General features: G+C 48.2%; 5 protein-coding genes and 1 non-coding gene across 6 annotated transcripts; 2 read left to right on the forward strand and 4 right to left on the reverse strand.

Annotated features, from left to right (window-relative positions):
- Positions 1-168: 168 nt before the first annotated feature.
- BO88DRAFT_445949 (uncharacterized protein) lies at positions 169-4,136 on the reverse strand (the record flags this gene model as incomplete). Its single annotated transcript, XM_025710250.1, has 7 exons — positions 169-790; positions 842-1,132; positions 1,186-1,667; positions 1,807-2,022; positions 2,416-2,516; positions 3,050-3,874; positions 4,122-4,136. The coding sequence occupies 7 exons, from the start codon at positions 4,134-4,136 to the stop codon at positions 204-206; spliced, it is 2,517 nt and encodes an 838-aa protein (XP_025559756.1). The 3' UTR covers positions 169-203.
- A 786-nt stretch (positions 4,137-4,922) lies between these two features.
- BO88DRAFT_490319 (NAD-dependent epimerase/dehydratase family protein) lies at positions 4,923-6,084 on the reverse strand. Its single transcript, XM_025712770.1, has one exon. It carries the CDS (start codon positions 5,953-5,955, stop codon positions 4,948-4,950), a length of 1,008 nt encoding a protein of 335 aa, XP_025559757.1. The 5' UTR covers positions 5,956-6,084; the 3' UTR covers positions 4,923-4,947.
- A 2,670-nt stretch (positions 6,085-8,754) lies between these two features.
- Positions 8,755-9,762, forward strand: BO88DRAFT_445951 (short-chain dehydrogenase; the record flags this gene model as incomplete). Its single annotated transcript, XM_025710251.1, has 1 exon — positions 8,755-9,762. The coding sequence occupies one exon, from the start codon at positions 8,755-8,757 to the stop codon at positions 9,760-9,762; it is 1,008 nt and encodes a 335-aa protein (XP_025559758.1).
- Positions 9,763-10,211: 449 nt separating this feature from the next.
- BO88DRAFT_407250 (sugar porter family MFS transporter) lies at positions 10,212-12,490 on the reverse strand. The gene is made up of 4 exons (XM_025707376.1): positions 12,026-12,490; positions 11,716-11,972; positions 10,978-11,666; positions 10,212-10,913 (listed from the first exon to the last, which is right to left on the reverse strand). Exons 1-4 carry the CDS (start codon positions 12,428-12,430, stop codon positions 10,486-10,488), a joined length of 1,779 nt encoding a protein of 592 aa, XP_025559759.1. The 5' UTR covers positions 12,431-12,490; the 3' UTR covers positions 10,212-10,485.
- Positions 12,491-14,224: 1,734 nt separating this feature from the next.
- Positions 14,225-14,296, forward strand: BO88DRAFT_t218. Its single transcript has one exon. It is a non-coding gene; the product is annotated as a tRNA-Ala (tRNA).
- A 397-nt stretch (positions 14,297-14,693) lies between these two features.
- Positions 14,694-15,542, reverse strand: BO88DRAFT_371469 (uncharacterized protein; the record flags this gene model as incomplete). The annotated part of the gene is made up of 2 exons (XM_025704206.1): positions 14,694-14,895; positions 14,951-15,542. The coding sequence occupies 2 exons, from the start codon at positions 15,540-15,542 to the stop codon at positions 14,876-14,878; spliced, it is 612 nt and encodes a 203-aa protein (XP_025559760.1). The 3' UTR covers positions 14,694-14,875.
- Positions 15,543-16,208: the final 666 nt, after the last annotated feature.

The following is a 16,208-nucleotide window of genomic DNA, read 5'->3' on the forward strand; positions in this document are numbered from 1 at the left end:
TTGTTTAGATGACTATTTGTTGCCCAGTCGTTGCGAACTACGTCACGGCAACAAATACTTTGCTGTAGAAGCAACTCCTCAAACAACAAGAACCGATCAACAACGGTGCGGTACTACACCAGTATTCAACAATGCATTATTTAGCAGCGAAATACACGCAAACGCTATATTAACAGAAGCACCACATGACTACTAACCAACTACTAAACAAACACCACCCCAGGAAACGAACTATATCTTATTCTCGCCCAATTCCCATCTCCGCCCTCATCAGCCCACACCGTCTCCAGCAACCGTCTCGCATGCGAAATATGTCCAAACCCCAACGTATTCTCCATCACCATCAACCGCTCCTTAACAATCATCCTCCGCTCCATATTATCCCTACAACTAGCGCCGGCGATCACTAACGGAAACAGCAGGCTACCCTCCACGGGACTACCATAAGGAATCGCCAGCACAGCGGTCATAATGTGAGAGAGGGCATTCTCCACGTCCGCATGGTGCGGATCATATCCGTCCACGATCTGATGTAGTCGCAACCGGATCGCCCATTCGAAGGCTGTTGTTGCTCTGTCTGCGTCGCTGTTTGTTAAAACAGTGTTGGTCGCATCGTACTCAAGACGCCAGGCATCGAGCTGGGCGCGCACGTGCGCAGCGGCTGTTCGGAACCCGATCTCGGCGAGGTCGTCGACGCGTCGGCTGCGGTGGGCAGCGAGGAGGTTGACCCGGCCGAGGTATTCTAGTAAGGGGGGAGGAATTCCGGAGATGGAGTTGTCTCCGAGCGGAACTGGGAGGGAAAAGGAGGAAGTTGATGAGGTAAGGTCGGTGAGTCGCTCGCCTGCACGTAATAACGGAGGTTTACATCGGGATATAGTGGACATGGCGTCGAGGTAGTGGAAGAGTTGGAGGCAGAAGGTTCCTTCTGGGGTTGATGTTAGGCGGTGCAGATCGGTGGCAGCTGCTGCAGTGCTGAGAAGATTTCCTGCCGCTTTGAGATGCCATTTCCAGACGCGAGAGGTGCCTTCGAAAAGTTCTGTGAGGCAGAGCAGGAGAATGGTGGCGCAGGCCTCGAGGAAAGATTGGCGGTTTTGGTTCGGTCGACGGAGTAGGTTGCTCACTTGTGCTAAGGCTGTTATGGTTAGTAGTCTGTGATGATCATATGGGATTTTGTCGAGTATGTACCTTTACCTTGACGCGCTAGGGCACGGTCCCAAATTTGGGGATAGATGCGCCGCCAGTGACAGCCGCTAAGGCCCAGCATGACGCTGGTTAGCGTCTCCGATGCGGCGGCCATGGGTAGCAAGGTGGCTAGGAACGGGTTGGGCGTGGAGTCAGTAGTCGTGGAACGCGATAGTGCTCGTGAGACGATATGTACATAGTGATTGAATAGACTACGATCGTCGTCATTGTGGAGATGTGGATTGAATGCGCCATCTGGAGACTGGATGGGCCCGAGGATCATCTCCACATCGATCCAGAGGGGCGAGAATGGAGATAGTAGATCATCGCTAACGGATGATAACAGATTCTCGGAAGGGGAGATCGGACCGATCTCTGAGACTGGATCCGAAACGGAAGATAGGATGGGTTCGTGAGCAGGTTCGGAAGAGGGAGACGTAGGCGACGGCTGCGGAGAGGCGAGGACTAGTGACGGAGACTGCTCCCTTGGATTATTCCAGTGGCATGGTAAGTTTAAACGACGACAGTCGCTACATCGAGGTCGGCTTTCATCACACTTCTTCTTGCTATTGGCTGTCAGCTGTTGCAATGTAGTAGTTCTGGGGATCTTATGGGTGTCCGTACCGCGCCTTGCAGGACGTACATCCACCGCGCGATCGGGAAGCCCTAGGTCGGCGATAAGCTAGCGACGGGACTTCAGATGCAGGTCTTCCGGGCTTTTGAGGCTCACAGATGTGGCCCAGACCTAGTTGGTCAGCGGATATTGGCACCCAGTGAACTAGAAGTGCAAAACATACGTGCGCAACGAGAGCAGGGCGAGGCGCCATCACAGCGTTGCTTCTATTAGAAGTTAGGCTTGTAATCAATTCTCGAAGAGAGGTCAAGACTTACAATCACTGCGCACCGAGCGCATACGCGACCAGGAGCAGCCATGATACCGAAGCATCTTGGAGGAGAGAACAGAAGCGACGGAGAGGAGTACGTCGAAGGAGTTATCAACACAAAGCCGACGGGGAGGGGTTCGATAAGCGGAAAAGGCCGACGATTGGATGGCGCATGGATGCGATATCAGTGCACTCGGAGTCGTGGCCACTGATAAAGGTTGGGATCCGCATGCGGGGGGCAGTAGCGCAACTCTATATCCTCGGCTACATGGCCGGCAATCAACCCGTTAGTCTAGTTGCTGTTTCTCCCAGAGTGGCCACTTTGTTCTACCCGTCGCTAAAATGCTACAGTGCGGGGAAGGAGAAGCCACTTAAAACAGCAGTATTCGATGATTTCTGAGACCAACTGATGAGGAAAGAGTGCTTTTTTCCCCGCGTTATCACTTCCGACTAACAGCATGGTTGGGTAGGGCAGAGCTGGCGGTCATCCACCTACGTATGTCCCCTGGCCTTAACCCGATACTTGGAGGCCATGTTCTACAAGTGTTGATGAATGCAATCAAACTGGCGGGAATAATCTACTTTTCCCGGAACTAACTGCTCATCCTACCCTCATACAATGGAGTGGCATGGGAGGTGAAATGTCTTGGATGGTCAAAACCAGATCCCTATCAATGCCTTGAATCAGCTTAGGACTCACATCTATAGTATAGCCCTTCATTTACCCTTCCGCCCTCTTATTCTCTCATCCCACATGTCGCGCGGATTTTGCAACTAGTGGCCTTCGGATCATCATCCATAATGGGGCAAATGCTCGTTTATTATAAGAGAAAATCAGTCCGGACACTACAACAAATATTCTATCTATATCGGCTGTTTCCCTTCTTTCATCATTTGTTTCCTGCCACTCCACTCATAGTGATTGACTTATTCACCAGCGATAAGAAGTACACAAGCCAATACGCTGTCAAGATATAATACACTTTATAGGTTCTCTCATCCATACCCACCGACGTGGCAAAAACACAACGAACACCAACAGCCAACGCACCAAGGAGATGGAACATTCCCGTAAGCACCAGGCCAGCACTCATCAAGCCGAAAGGCCCAAGGCACTGTATCCATCCCCACAGGACCACAACCGACCCGCTAGCAGCAATCAGGCCAGCCGTGATGCCCCTCAGCATCTTCATAGAAGGAGCACTTGAACAAAGCACAGGAAGTGTTCTGCGCTTTATCTTGCGATCTCCATCGATATCATGGAACTCCTGAATGTGAATAGTTCCGAGGACCCATAGCGAGAGAATCACGTCCACCTTTGGCTGTGCGGACAGTTGTGGGTAGGTTTTGCAGATGACACTGTTCAAAAGGCGGAATGAGAGGAATGTCCAAAGGGCTGGGAAAGTGTTTCGGGATGCCCAGTGATCAAGTCTGGGCCATACGTAGCATATGTAGATCAAAGCTTCAGACAAGAGAAACATCACCAAAGCTTCGCCGCCAAGAAGGGTGTAGCAGATAGCAGGAGAGATAGTCCAACTGATAAACCATCTCCATTTGGCTCCTATAACAGTGAGACGGCCGGCTGGGATGGGTCTTTTAGGCTTGTTGATCCGGTCTTCATCAACCGAGGTAAGCTGGTTAACGATGTCCCAGCAGTATTGGTGGCTCACTGAGATACAGAAGATCTTAGCGAGCACCGTGGACACTGAAAAATTTGGTGGTGGTAGTAGCCGAATGCAAGCGGCTGATAAGTATAGAAGAACTCCTGCACCGAGATTGGATTTTAGAAGATGATATGTTATCACAGCCTCATTGCCGAGTAGGTGTATCAGGGCTGATGTCTGGAATTTGGTTCTGCACAATCACTGTTCAGCAAACGGACTTGACCACACGAATGAGAGATGTTCTTACGCTTTCATTAGTACAGGTCATATAGTTAAGTTAGGACTAACTGTTAGCGAAACTATATACTGTGTAATGTACTTGCGAAATATGCTGCTCTGTTGTGTTAGACTGTTATTGTCCCAAGCAGGTTTATATAGCCCAACGAGTGACTTGGGCGTCAGCCATGTCGTTATCAGAGCACGATTAGTCAATTCCAAACTATTCGACGACCCCAACAATAATCACAATGGAAGCATCAGAAAGCTTGTCCGAAGTTCGTTTATCAAGCAAGAGCTTACGAAGAATGTCTCGGTAAGCGGGACGCCTAAAATAACCTCATTCGGTGCCACTGCTTACTTCTGCGAAATTGATTGCCGATCGTAGCTTAGCGCTAACTGCCTTGCATATATCAGCTTACTCTGTGTCTATATATGAGAGACTATATATACTATATATAAATATGTCCTGCTTCTGTCAATCAGTGCACTGTCCCCGTCGAAGGATTCCGGGTGATCCGATAATCAGCCTTTCGCCGAATAGTATATCAGCCATGATTCCTGTTCGCCGAGTTCGCCGGTGGCTGACGAAGATTTTATAGGTGCCTCTCTGTTTGGTTTTGGGCTATCCACGTTTGCTGTCATAATTCTCTTGCATACGATGACGTCGCATGGCGTTTTGCCGTCTTGTGTGCTGATAAGCATGAATACCTGCCTCTGCCTCTGTCATAACCCCCAACTAATATCGCTGCCTGGTGCCCATGCCATGTATCGATAGTGATTCGTGCTGTCCATTGAACAATCCTGCAGGACTTCAATGATTCAGTCTGTCAGCTATTCCCCATGAGGTATGGGGAATAAATTGGCCCGCTGTCTCTCTGACGTTGTTCGGGAACTACTGCTCTCAATCAAGCAGTCTTACTGCATATACCTTCTACATGCTCTAATCAATCACGAGCCACTAGCAAAATTGGCGCATAAATCTTATATTCTAACGCTCGTCATCTCTTGGTATACACTCCAGTGCTCACAGCATGATAACCTTTCTTGCCCACCATAGCAGTCAGATCACTCCTCCACTGCTCGCCACACGCCAACCTCTCCAACGTTTTTCCAAATGTATATCTCGGATGCCACCCTAGCTCTCTCACAGCCTTGCTGGAATCATAGACTCGATCGATCCTCGCAAGATGCTTCCACCCTTTCTGTTTGAAAATAGCGTCGACTTCGGGGAACGCTTTCGTAATCACCTCAGCAGGATTTCGATTTAACGCGTCGAGCGTGCTTTCATTATTATCGAAAGGCGGCGGGGCGCTTATAATATACTTCCCCCACCGGATATCTTTGGCTTTTCTCATTGAGCAAACTGACGCGCTGACAATATCTTCAATATCGCATCTGCGGTAGGCTAGTTCCAGAACCTTCAAGTTCTCATCACTCATGGCCGTACGGCGGTCTTCGTCATCGTCTTCCTCTGGAAAAAAGCGACTTGTTCGCAGAACTAAAACAGGCATTCCGCTCTCCTTTTGTACCAACGCGCACATATCCTCGGCTGCAACTTTTGTCACGCCATAGATATTCTTTGGTTGGGGTACGACAGTCTCATCGATCCACGCGGCGGGGAAGCCGGGCTTCGGGTTTAAGGCCGTACCGAAGGCGCTGGTTGTGCTAAAGAAGATAAAACTCTCCATCCTGTCCTTGAACTTGGAAGATTCTTCAAGAAGAGTCAGAGTGCCGGCAACGTTGGTTGAAATGAATTCCTCCTTGGCATGGCTGCATATGTGCGGCTTATGCAATGTCGCTGTATGAAGCACATGCTTAATGGGGTTTTCGCGGAATATGGATGCAATGAAAGTGCGATCGCAGACTGACCCCACGACTGTCGTAGTTGGAGAGGAGAGGATGTCGATCCCCAGAGGTTTGTAGCCCATCGAAGGCAGGCAAAGCATTAAAGCCGTGCCCAGATGACCAGCTGAGCCAGTGACGAGAACGTCGTACTCTGAGGACATCTCGCAAGTGCCGGCACCTAACAAATATTCTGGAATAATACAGCTTCCGTATGCGGGTGGCTTACACCAGATGAGGGCTTTAAATACTTCGAAGGGACGCTTGGTATTTGCAGAGAGGGATCTTTTTTGAGGCCCAAATCGCCCGAGATCAGTGTTATCAAACCTTGCTTAGAAGTGGGTATTCTAAGACAATTAAACATGTGAGTCATTCGGAAGCTCTGTGTGTCGGCATTTTCCGATCGTTGATAGGCTGTTGTTAGACTTCCGCACGAGCTATTTAGTAGGATCCCTTGGCATCGGAAATCCACGTGAAAGAGCTTCCCCATGTTGGATCTCGTTTCTGTTCTCTAGGGAGCTAGCAACATATACTGTGAATATCTCTCAAATCCTACAGTTATGTCTCCCTTGCTCTAAACAAAGAAGATCTGACGGCTGGACTTTCAGACCGGGACCGATGTGTAGCAGTAGGGGCACTATGGTGATATGAATACATCATAGTATTTTCTTTAGTATCACGTGGCCTATAGAAAGTAAATATTATACGACAGATACAAGTTTTCGCGACGGGAGTATATACGTTACTCCCTTCATCGCCATACGACTTAGCCATTATCGTGTCATTTAATACCATTGTCTTCAAATGGCTAGTGTCTCTTCCTAAAACACATTTAGATCGGGGCTCTGTGAGACAATATGAAGTGAACTTTAAGACAGTCTGTGATGTCCCTCTATAATTCTTGCTATGGCAGTCCGAATGGCGTTAGTGGGTCTCTGGCTTTGGGCCTACATAAGATTCTGTGTTAATTGATATGATATAGAGACGTGACTTTTTCAGGTGTTGTGAATTAGGTTGTAATACACTTTTCAATTGTCCTAGCTAAATAAGAGAGGTAGAGTTCGGCTGCTACCTGTATGTAAGAGAATATTAGACCATCATAGTAAAATCGAAAAATTTGCAGTGTAGTTGGATTTCTTTTCCATATACAAATATAGTTAATCAATCATAAAGCTATCTCACTATTTGTTTTAGCATTGCTGTTTGCTGATACGGTAGAACATTTGGCAACTGTTTTGGTTCTCCGAGTACGCATTGTATAATCATGTAAATAGCTACTGCAAGACATATTGATATAGAGAGATATAGTACTCTCATACCCAGACCCGCTGGCGGGCGGATCTCTACAGAAACTTACAGGTAGGGACAACTGCAATTTGCTAGCTCTTGCCATTCAGTAGCGTCTAGTGCGATACAAACTTGATGATGATTACGGTCTGATTAGCAACTAACGTGGCAGACTGCGACCGCTCCTGGACTGCGCTCTTGGCCCAAAAAGAAAGACGCAATTAACTACTCTCCTATCACTTCCGGAAGAGATAAGCCTGAGTACTGCCAGCACCGAAATTACCATAACGTTCTTTCCGCAAGGGCAGTCCAAGGCTATTTTGGGGAAGATGCGGGAGATTAAGGTGCTGATTTGCGTCGATCATGGCTCGACTGTATTGGTTACCGGAATGAGTATGGATGAACATATATATGTACATGCATATTTTCGGTCTCATGAGTCCAAGAAGTTTGACATTTGTTTGGTTTGCAACATAGAGATGGCGCTTGTCCTGGGTTATTCGATGAGCGTCCACGGCGGAAACAGTCTGAAGGGTGTTGCTCAAAGCAAGATGTATCTTTCCAAGGAGAGATACCCGAAAGTAATCATTCAAGATATAGGAAAGGAATTAACGGGAAGTCATATGGTAAGTAGACGAAGTATGAGAGAATCAGTAGGACATAAAAAAAGCAAAAATACATACAACAGAAGGGATTCGCTGGTGGTCACCCACCCAACTACTAACCTCCCGGCGTGTGGCTTGAGTACGGCTGAGCGGACGGGAAGCCCTATTTTCCACACCCTGTGGTCGTATGTACTTATTATCTATTGCTAACAAAATATATACTACTCCGTTCTTTAAAATGCTGATGCTTCCTGCCATCCTCAGGTAATTGTGTGCCATCAGTGTTCCCGCATCTACTCCAATTCTTACATCCATCCCGCGCGAAATAATCCTTTCTCGGCTAGACGGTTGCGCACCCTTAATGGCACACTTTCGGAAATGAGCGGTTACATCATTCCAGATTTCCGAAGTTTAATGCACAATTAAAGTTGCACTGGGGAATTTCCATGGATGCTGAATTATTAAGGCATAACTTAGCGAGCTGACAATGAACCACGGTCCGATCCGTGTCTTAACACCGTAATGTCCGACATCCCCAGGATAATCACATCGGATCGCGCACAAGCTGACATGCCCCCTGGACCCACTTGACGGGTTGGGTAAGTGGCAATTTTCCCTCTAGTTCAATAACTCATCCATATACGGTGCTCCAAAGGCTCTTGAAAGTTTGAGATCCTTGTCAGCAAGAGGATGGACTGAGTTCCTTCGGACATTGCTGCATGAGCCCGGTGTCAGCATTATATTCCAGTCAGCACCTTAAGCTTTAGTGCCATTGTACAAGGCGGCAGTACATCGCCATGCAAAGAGGTAGGGGTTCAAGATGGATGTCATTAGGGTGCTTTGACTGTGGCAGACTATGATGATCCCACAATTCATGCCCCATCCGGGACTTGGTCGGACTTAATGAGAACTTTTGAACCACTAGTTGATGTCATCTATGATCAATTTGCCTTATCACCGAGCAGGAGAGCCTACAAATACTGCGCGGTATACACCCCCGCCTATCTATCATCAGTTTAACAACATACACGATCAACTCCACTTATCCACTCCCAATCCAACTCCAGAATCATGTCTTCCAAATACGCTGCAGCCCACCAGTCCCCACAAGGGCCCGGTGACGCCCGCCCAACCGCCCTCCAAATCATTAAAGACCAAAACCTCGAAGACAAGCTCTCCGACAAAACCATCCTAATCACCGGCTGCTCCTCCGGACTAGGTGTCGAGACCGCGCGCGCACTCCACACCACCGGTGCAACCCTTTACTTAACCGTCCGTGATGTCAAAAAGGCAGAGGCCAATCTCGGCGACCTAGCCAAAAGCCCTCGAGTCCATTTCCTCCACTTGGAACTGAACTCCCTCGACTCCGTGCGCGCCTGCGTAGAAGATTTCAAATCCAAGAGCAAGAAGCTCAATATTCTCATTGAAAATGCCGGCGTCATGGCCTGCCCGGAAGGCCGAACGGCAGATGGTTTCGAGACTCAGATCGGCAGTAACCACCTGGCGCACTTCCTTCTCTTTAACCTTCTGAAACCCACCCTCCTGGCTTCCTCAACGCCCGAATTCAACTCCCGAGTCGTGATTCTCTCCTCCGTCGCTCACAGAATGTCAAGCGTCCACCTCGACAATATCAACCTCGAGGGCGAATACGAGCCATGGAAATCATACGGCCAGAGCAAGACAGCGGGGATTTGGGCCGCTAACGAGATTGAAAGACGGTATGGTGCTCAGGGTCTTCACGCTTTTAGTGTGCATCCGGGTGGCATCAATACGGATCTCCAGCGCCATACTTCGCAGGAGCAGCAGACAGCTTGGAGTCAAGATGAAACACTGATGAAGATTTTCAAGAGTCCGCAACAGGGTGCTGCCACGACTGTGCTGGCGGCTGTCGCCAAGGACCTTGAGGGCCAGGGAGGGAAGTACTTGGAGGACTGTCAGATTTCTGAGCCATATGACCCGAGTAATGGTCTCTGGGGTCCGGGGTATGCTTCTTGGGCGTATGATGTGGACGGAGAGAGGAAGTTCTGGAAGTTGAGCTTGGAGCTGGTCGGCCTGAAGGATGAGTATATTTATCAGTAGTTTACACTCCTTCCTGTGGACGAGAGGGGTGATGTAATTATTCTGTATACAAATAGCCAGACTAGGGGATGAGGGTGGAAGCATGATTTATTAGTTCGCCATACTAGACTAATTACATAGGTGGTTAGCAATGCAACACTAGAAGCTGAATTATCGAGAAGTTAAAGTGCTTCTGAGAATTGATGTAGGAAATGGACATGTCTGACCTTGAGCGCACAATACAGCAGACTACTCATGCTCAAAGGAACAATTCCTGGGGCTATTATTTTGATTCCCACATGGCTTAAGTGCTAGTACATAACCTGTGCAAGCACGTAGTGGCTTTCATATTATTGTTCCCTTGAGTACAGCACGGATAGGCCGGAGATTGTGCAAGTGGGGCAGGCGCGGGGGTTCGATGATTTTTAGAGAATTTGCATCGAAGGGATCTCTGTTGTCTGGCACAAATATGATGGAAATTAAATCAATTATCATAGTCATAGCAGTAACTCATCACTCATACGTACAAAACGTCGCGTCATAACACATAACGAAATTGAATGGTATACATAAAACGTCTCTCAGCCAAGTATTACAAAGATGCAACTCCCATAAACAACAAGAGACATAATTTACTGAGCGCGAATATGAAATCCGATGGGAGTCAATCATAGAAGTGTACTACCGGCTTCCAAGTGCTTCGAATCTCCACGCATATCTCCTAACAGGCGGAGCAATCAAAAATTACACTTCAGTTGTGTGAGGGCTGAACGTCTCGTTTCCACCGCTCACCTGCGGAATATGAGAAGCCCCTGCTTTGGATGAAGTCGAGCCGCGGCGATCGTACGGATCGATGTCGGGAAACACGTATTTGGAGCTCTTCCAGGGCGGTACTTTCATGACGTACATTGTATCGATCTCCTCCAGTGTACGGCCACGGCCTTCAATGACAGCCACGTAAACCAGGCCCGCCGCAAGGAAGAGGCAGCCGGCAAAGACGTAGCCGAGCCGGAAGTCAATGGCACTCGTGATGAAGGGGGTGAAGAAGGCGAGAAGGAAGTTCCAGAGCCAGTTGGATGCTGTGGCGAGAGACATGGCGCGGGCACGGAATTCGGAGGGATACAGCTCTGCGATAATCGTCCACACCATAGGACCCCATGTTGATGCGAAACCTTTGTAGCGGTTAGCAACTGGGACTAAATGAACTAGAGTGGGGAAATGTTATTGATGACATACCAAGAATAAACAGGCAGGCGAAGACAACCATGACCACACCTGCTGTGTGGGTCCGTTCGGGGTTTTCGTGGTCGAGGGAGAAGTGGCCCACTGAGGCGAAAACCATAAAGCAGACAAACATCCACAATGCTCCTGTTATCAGGGATCGACGACGACCATAGTTCTCAATCAAATACAGCCCTAGGAATGTTGTTCCGAAATTCACACCGCCTAGAATCATTTGTGTAACGTAAGAATTGGAAATACCGGCGCCTCGGAAGATTGTAGTTCCGTAATAGAAGAAATAATTCGCTCCCGTTAACTGTTGCAGTGCTTGAAGGGCGACTCCAACTGCGACGCGATATGTCATGCGCGGTGCATGGAATAGATGGGACCAGGTTATCTGTCCGCGTTCCTTTTCCTCCACGAATTTCTGCCGGATTTCGTCGATCTCGAGCTTCAGCATTCGGTGATTTTCGGGAATCCCGTACATTTTCGAGAGGGTACGGGCCGCTTTAGCCTCCTTTCCATGACGATAGTCGTATCGGGCACTTTCTGGGAATAGTGCGATTCCGAAGCCCAGGATGATGGCCCAAATGTAGGTGACGCCCATGGGAATACGCCAGGATCCAGTGTCATTCCGATCTTCCGTTCCGAAGTTGATACAGTTGGCGACGAAGATTCCAAGTGTGATGAAAAGCTGATAGGTGCTGTTGACGTTAGCTTCTATAGTTCAATAATACAAGTTCGTAGGCATACCTAACAAGTGATCCACGAATGTGCCTGGGTCCTGTTTCTGCCTGATACATGGGAACAAGCAATGATAGAGCCCCAACGCCGAGACCAGCTACCCAACGACCCATGGCGACCTGGTACCACTTGCCGAACGGAGAAGAGATTTGTATGGTGATACCAACACACACCATGGCACTCCAGCCGCTGATGGACCACTTCCGGCCAATGCGATCTGCGATGGGAGCCGCAATAAGAGCGCCGATCAAGGTGCCGATTGATAGCTGCGCTTATCAGCGTAATTGAACTTGGGTCAAGCTGTCCATGCGTGTCTTACCAGTGCGACGATCAGACCCGAACGGGCATTGGAGAAATAGTATGTCCCGTCGGCATGCTGTTGTCCGTACCTTTGGAGAAAGTTCGGCATCTCCAAGAAGCCTGAAATTTGGCCAGTGTCGTAGCCAAAAAGAAATCCACCCATTGACACGAAAATACCCATTAAGAAAGAGCGCCACGTGAGCAAAGGAATAGGTGTATCCACAGTCCCCTCTTCAGATTTCTGGCCATTGGGGCCGGTGGCTTGCGCCTCTTGCTGCAACACATCACCATTGAATTCGTCTTGCGGCCTCTTACGAGGCATTTTGACCTTTGGCAATCTCATATTTGACAGATAAGGTACGTGTTCCGTTTTCAGACCGTAATGGCACAATGTCCCTGCGGTACCGGGCTGAGAGTCCGGCATGAAGCTCCTAATATATAGACCCAGGGAGGAGTGTCAGAAATTCCGCATGATGGGTCCGTGATGTCATCAATTGGACTGGACTCGCTTTCTTCTTTGTCTGGTTGTCTGACAGGCGAAAAGGAACTCGTCTCCAATACCTTGTTCGGACAAGAGTACCCCAGCATGAGTGTTCAACTGCTCACGTGGTGGTCCTGAATTCTGGCCCATGGGACCCCGCATCAGCCACTGATGTTCTGACATGGGCCGAGATTGTAACTCTGGGGCTCGGGGATTTCGGTCATACCGAACATGTCATGCTGCATGCATTTCGATGGGGAAGAACGATGTCTGGTTGGGATCCGGGGAAAGTCAATTCTTATGTCATCACTCAGAGGGGAAATTACCCCGGCAAATATGACAGGTTGACTTGCAACAATCCAATGGCAGCTGCGTGAATGCCACCTGGTTTCCATGGCTCTTAAATCGGTCCGCCAAAGCTCGGGATCTGGGGTCTTGGCCTACGTCTGAATCCTTCCCCGCGCGTTTCGGTACATTTTGATTCTCGTCATATGTCCTTTGACCGACGAACCACCGGTAACATGCTCTGATGGTCCCGTACCTCTTGCGGCATTCTGAATGGCATGATCGGTATTTGGGTAGAACAGCGTTGCACTGGCCACTGCAAGGGCGACCTCACAGCCGGAGTCCCCGCCGGGTGTGATTATGATTTGCGCCTCTTCTTAGGAGGGGGTGTAGGGGTTTGTATATCATCTTCGGCTGTGTATTAATGATAGTTTTATTACCATGATTGTCATCGGTGGGATGCTGACACGGGGTCAACACAAATAACTCCAGTGCTATGCTCAGGGCGGTTGAATGCTCCGCGATGCCATAATATCTGCTCGCCGTGGCGCCTGCCCTCATCTTATGTTTGAAGATCGATCGGTATCCGTTGGAAGTAAATCGGAAGTCAAGGTAAGGTAGTGTCAGTGCTGACAACTAGTGTGGGATAGCAAAATTGAATGTGATAGCATTTGGACTGCCACTAACCCCAGCAAAATTGCCAGGAGCTGGTGACTGAAATGGACTGGGATTGAAATCAAACGCGGCGACGCGTCGGTCCCGTCCGGCATCACCTGATTGGTGGGCACTTTCCGTTTGCAGTCAACGTAAAGGAACTGGAAGGCTTGTGTATTGCTTATAACACGGATTAACAACCACAATCGGTAATTGTAGCACAAATCAAGTGTACTGTCACTGCAGAAGCAGTACTAAATCCGGAGGATACACTTCTAAGGCGCACAGGACTTGCTGCTAGAGGTAAACAGAATCGGGCGGTTAAGAGGCGTGGGCAGGTTGGGGGTGGGGGGGTAGAATTGAACACTACACCGGGAGAAGTAATCAAGGTATTGATAGAATATAAACAGGGGCATGGTAATATATTGCAGTAAAGAGATTGACCAATGAGGGAACTAGTACTACTACTATAGATGAAGTGGGGAAATCCATGCGGAGGCAACATTCGGTCTATACTTATACTACTAGGGAATGCCGCCGCAATATATAAAAGGTGAATCAATCGAGCCATCGGTTGTAAGTGACTAATGAACATCAACTTCACTACTAACTAGGGAACTCCAAGAGGTCAAGATGACAAAACTATGGCGATATTTTTTGCACGTACTTTAGTCAAGCCAGAGACTATTAGAATGAACACAGAGGCGATATCAAGATCCAGATCATATTCTCGAGGGGAAGTATTTTTTGAGGATTGGATTATGTAGCCAAAACATTTACAGCCCTTCAACAAGGAACGGGGCTGTGGTTTAGTGGTATAATATTCCCTTAGCATGGGAGAGGTCCGGGGTTCGATTCCCCGCAGCTCCAACCTCCTTTTTCATTTTTTAAATATTTTTTTCCCCCCACCTTCATATTGCCTCACACCCCTGTTGCGCCCTTCCGTCCGGTCGGAGATGTCCACCTCTTTAATTTGTCTATTTATTCGTATCACACAGTATTGTCCGGCCATTACTACCATCGCTCCTAAGATGATATATTCTTACGGCCTAGAGCGACGGGATTAGTAGAAGTTGTCACCTCAATTCCAACTAAAAGCTTCCGACCGGGGCACCAAAACCCCGAGAGCCATTTTACCAAGGGAATAAATAATGTACCAATTACCCGATCCCATGGAAGTATCAAGCACACTCTTTGGTACGCTAACAAAGTAAGTATGAGCTTTCCTGAATGTCTCAACCACGTCTCATCTGCTTGTAGTGAAGATAGACGATAGCTGTTGCTGCAAATAGCGGACTCTTTCTATGCTGAGTTCCCGCTCACTCGAACAATGGCCTATGGATCTTGCCCTGGACAAGTCAATCAGAAATGCCATCATACCCTGTATTGACAGATGGCTGGCTGACGCTTTGTTCATAACGATACAAATATACAACGCATAAGAATGGTCTAGTTCTTGTTGAAGCCACCTAATAAATGCGCATCAGCCTTTGACTATCATGAATGGCATCAAATAGGATTCACCAGTCTGCAAGTTATACCCAGCTCGAATCCAAGCATCTTCACCTCCATAAAGCTTAACAAGAACGGCAACGAGTTGCTTTGTTGCTCTTGGAACCTCACCAGCCCTTGGAAGGTATTCTGGGTTCTGAGCGCAGAAATTGAGGAGAAAGATAATATCAAATAAGTCAGTCTTCCTCTTGTCCTCCGTAGATCGACCAGTAATTGAACCACATTTTGCATTGAGAAGCAAAGCTGGCTTCAAAACCTTTGTCCCTTCGACTGAAATCACCTCCGTTTTTTGATCGAAGGGCTCCTTGAATAAGAGAGGTGGTGTGAGAATCTCGATTTGCACCGGTCTTCGTGCCTTGTAAGTCGTATGGTTCGTTCTTGTATCGACCTCAAAGTCAGGAGAGGCGCGCAGCAACTGTCTTGCGTTTGAGGTTTCGCCTCGAGGAACGACGAGATCTATATCTAGGGTTGCACGGGTAGAGCCCAGAATCACACATGCGCTGCCGCCAACAAGAGCGTAGGTATCATATTGACTGAGTGCGTTTGCAACTGCGAGTGCGGCGGCGCGTATTTCTGCCGGGGGGTGAAGGTCTGGAGAGGTCATGGTGTTTGCTTAAAGAGGTGAGGCCAGTCAGTAGCTGATTTATGATATTGATCTAACCTTTTTGTCTTCACCAATTTATCTTTCTAGAGCTATACCACCAATCATATAACCCCAGTGAAACCAAGAAAGCAATTCTAGGCTCCTTCCGATATATTGATGCCATCTAGAGCATATAGAAAGAAGTCTAACGACGGAGGAATACCATCACCAAACACTGGGATCTTGATCAGTGGCAGCCTAGTCAAAACCAATGTAAAAACTAAGAAAGACCCTTGTAGTGTATTTGATGTTGCTGCGTTGATATTTCTGGGAGATTGCTAGTCATAACTTTGCACTGCTGCCTGAATCACACAAGGCTGCAGGTAAGGTGATTGTGACAGCGCCCTCTGCTCCAGCTCCTAGCTATTCGCCTTACATGGTGAAACCCAATAGTCAGCACAGCATTAGAGAAGCTACTATATGAAAATATACATGTTGATATTTGGCCTATTGCTGGATCTACAATCCTCTCACATAATAACTTGTACTGCAAATGCTACGATGCCACCTCCTAGTGTAGCAGTGCCAGTGGCTGAAACCATAAACTAGAAAGAATCCAACCTTGAGAAACCAAAGAGACCTAACTACAAAGCCCCCGACATTTACTATCACTTTTGAGGCCAATGG

This window comes from Aspergillus vadensis, assembly GCF_003184925.1.
Source record: "Aspergillus vadensis CBS 113365 unplaced genomic scaffold BO88scaffold_23, whole genome shotgun sequence".
Classification (NCBI taxonomy): domain Eukaryota; kingdom Fungi; phylum Ascomycota; class Eurotiomycetes; order Eurotiales; family Aspergillaceae; genus Aspergillus; species Aspergillus vadensis.

Excerpts from the sequence above, each read along its gene's own strand:
- BO88DRAFT_490319 (XM_025712770.1), bottom strand. The coding sequence starts at position 5,955 with ATGTCCTCAGAGTACGACGTTCTCGTCACTGGCTCAGCTGGTCATCTG.
- BO88DRAFT_407250 (XM_025707376.1), bottom strand. The coding sequence starts at position 12,430 with ATGCCGGACTCTCAGCCCGGTACCGCAGGGACATTGTGCCATTACGGT. Across the intron at positions 11,667-11,715 it reads ATTCGTGGATCACTTGTTAG|CACCTATCAGCTTTTCATCA; the intron begins GTATGCCTACGA and ends TAACGTCAACAG. Across the intron at positions 10,914-10,977 it reads CGCCTGCCTGTTTATTCTTG|GTTTCGCATCAACATGGGGT; the intron begins GTATGTCATCAA and ends ACCGCTACAAAG.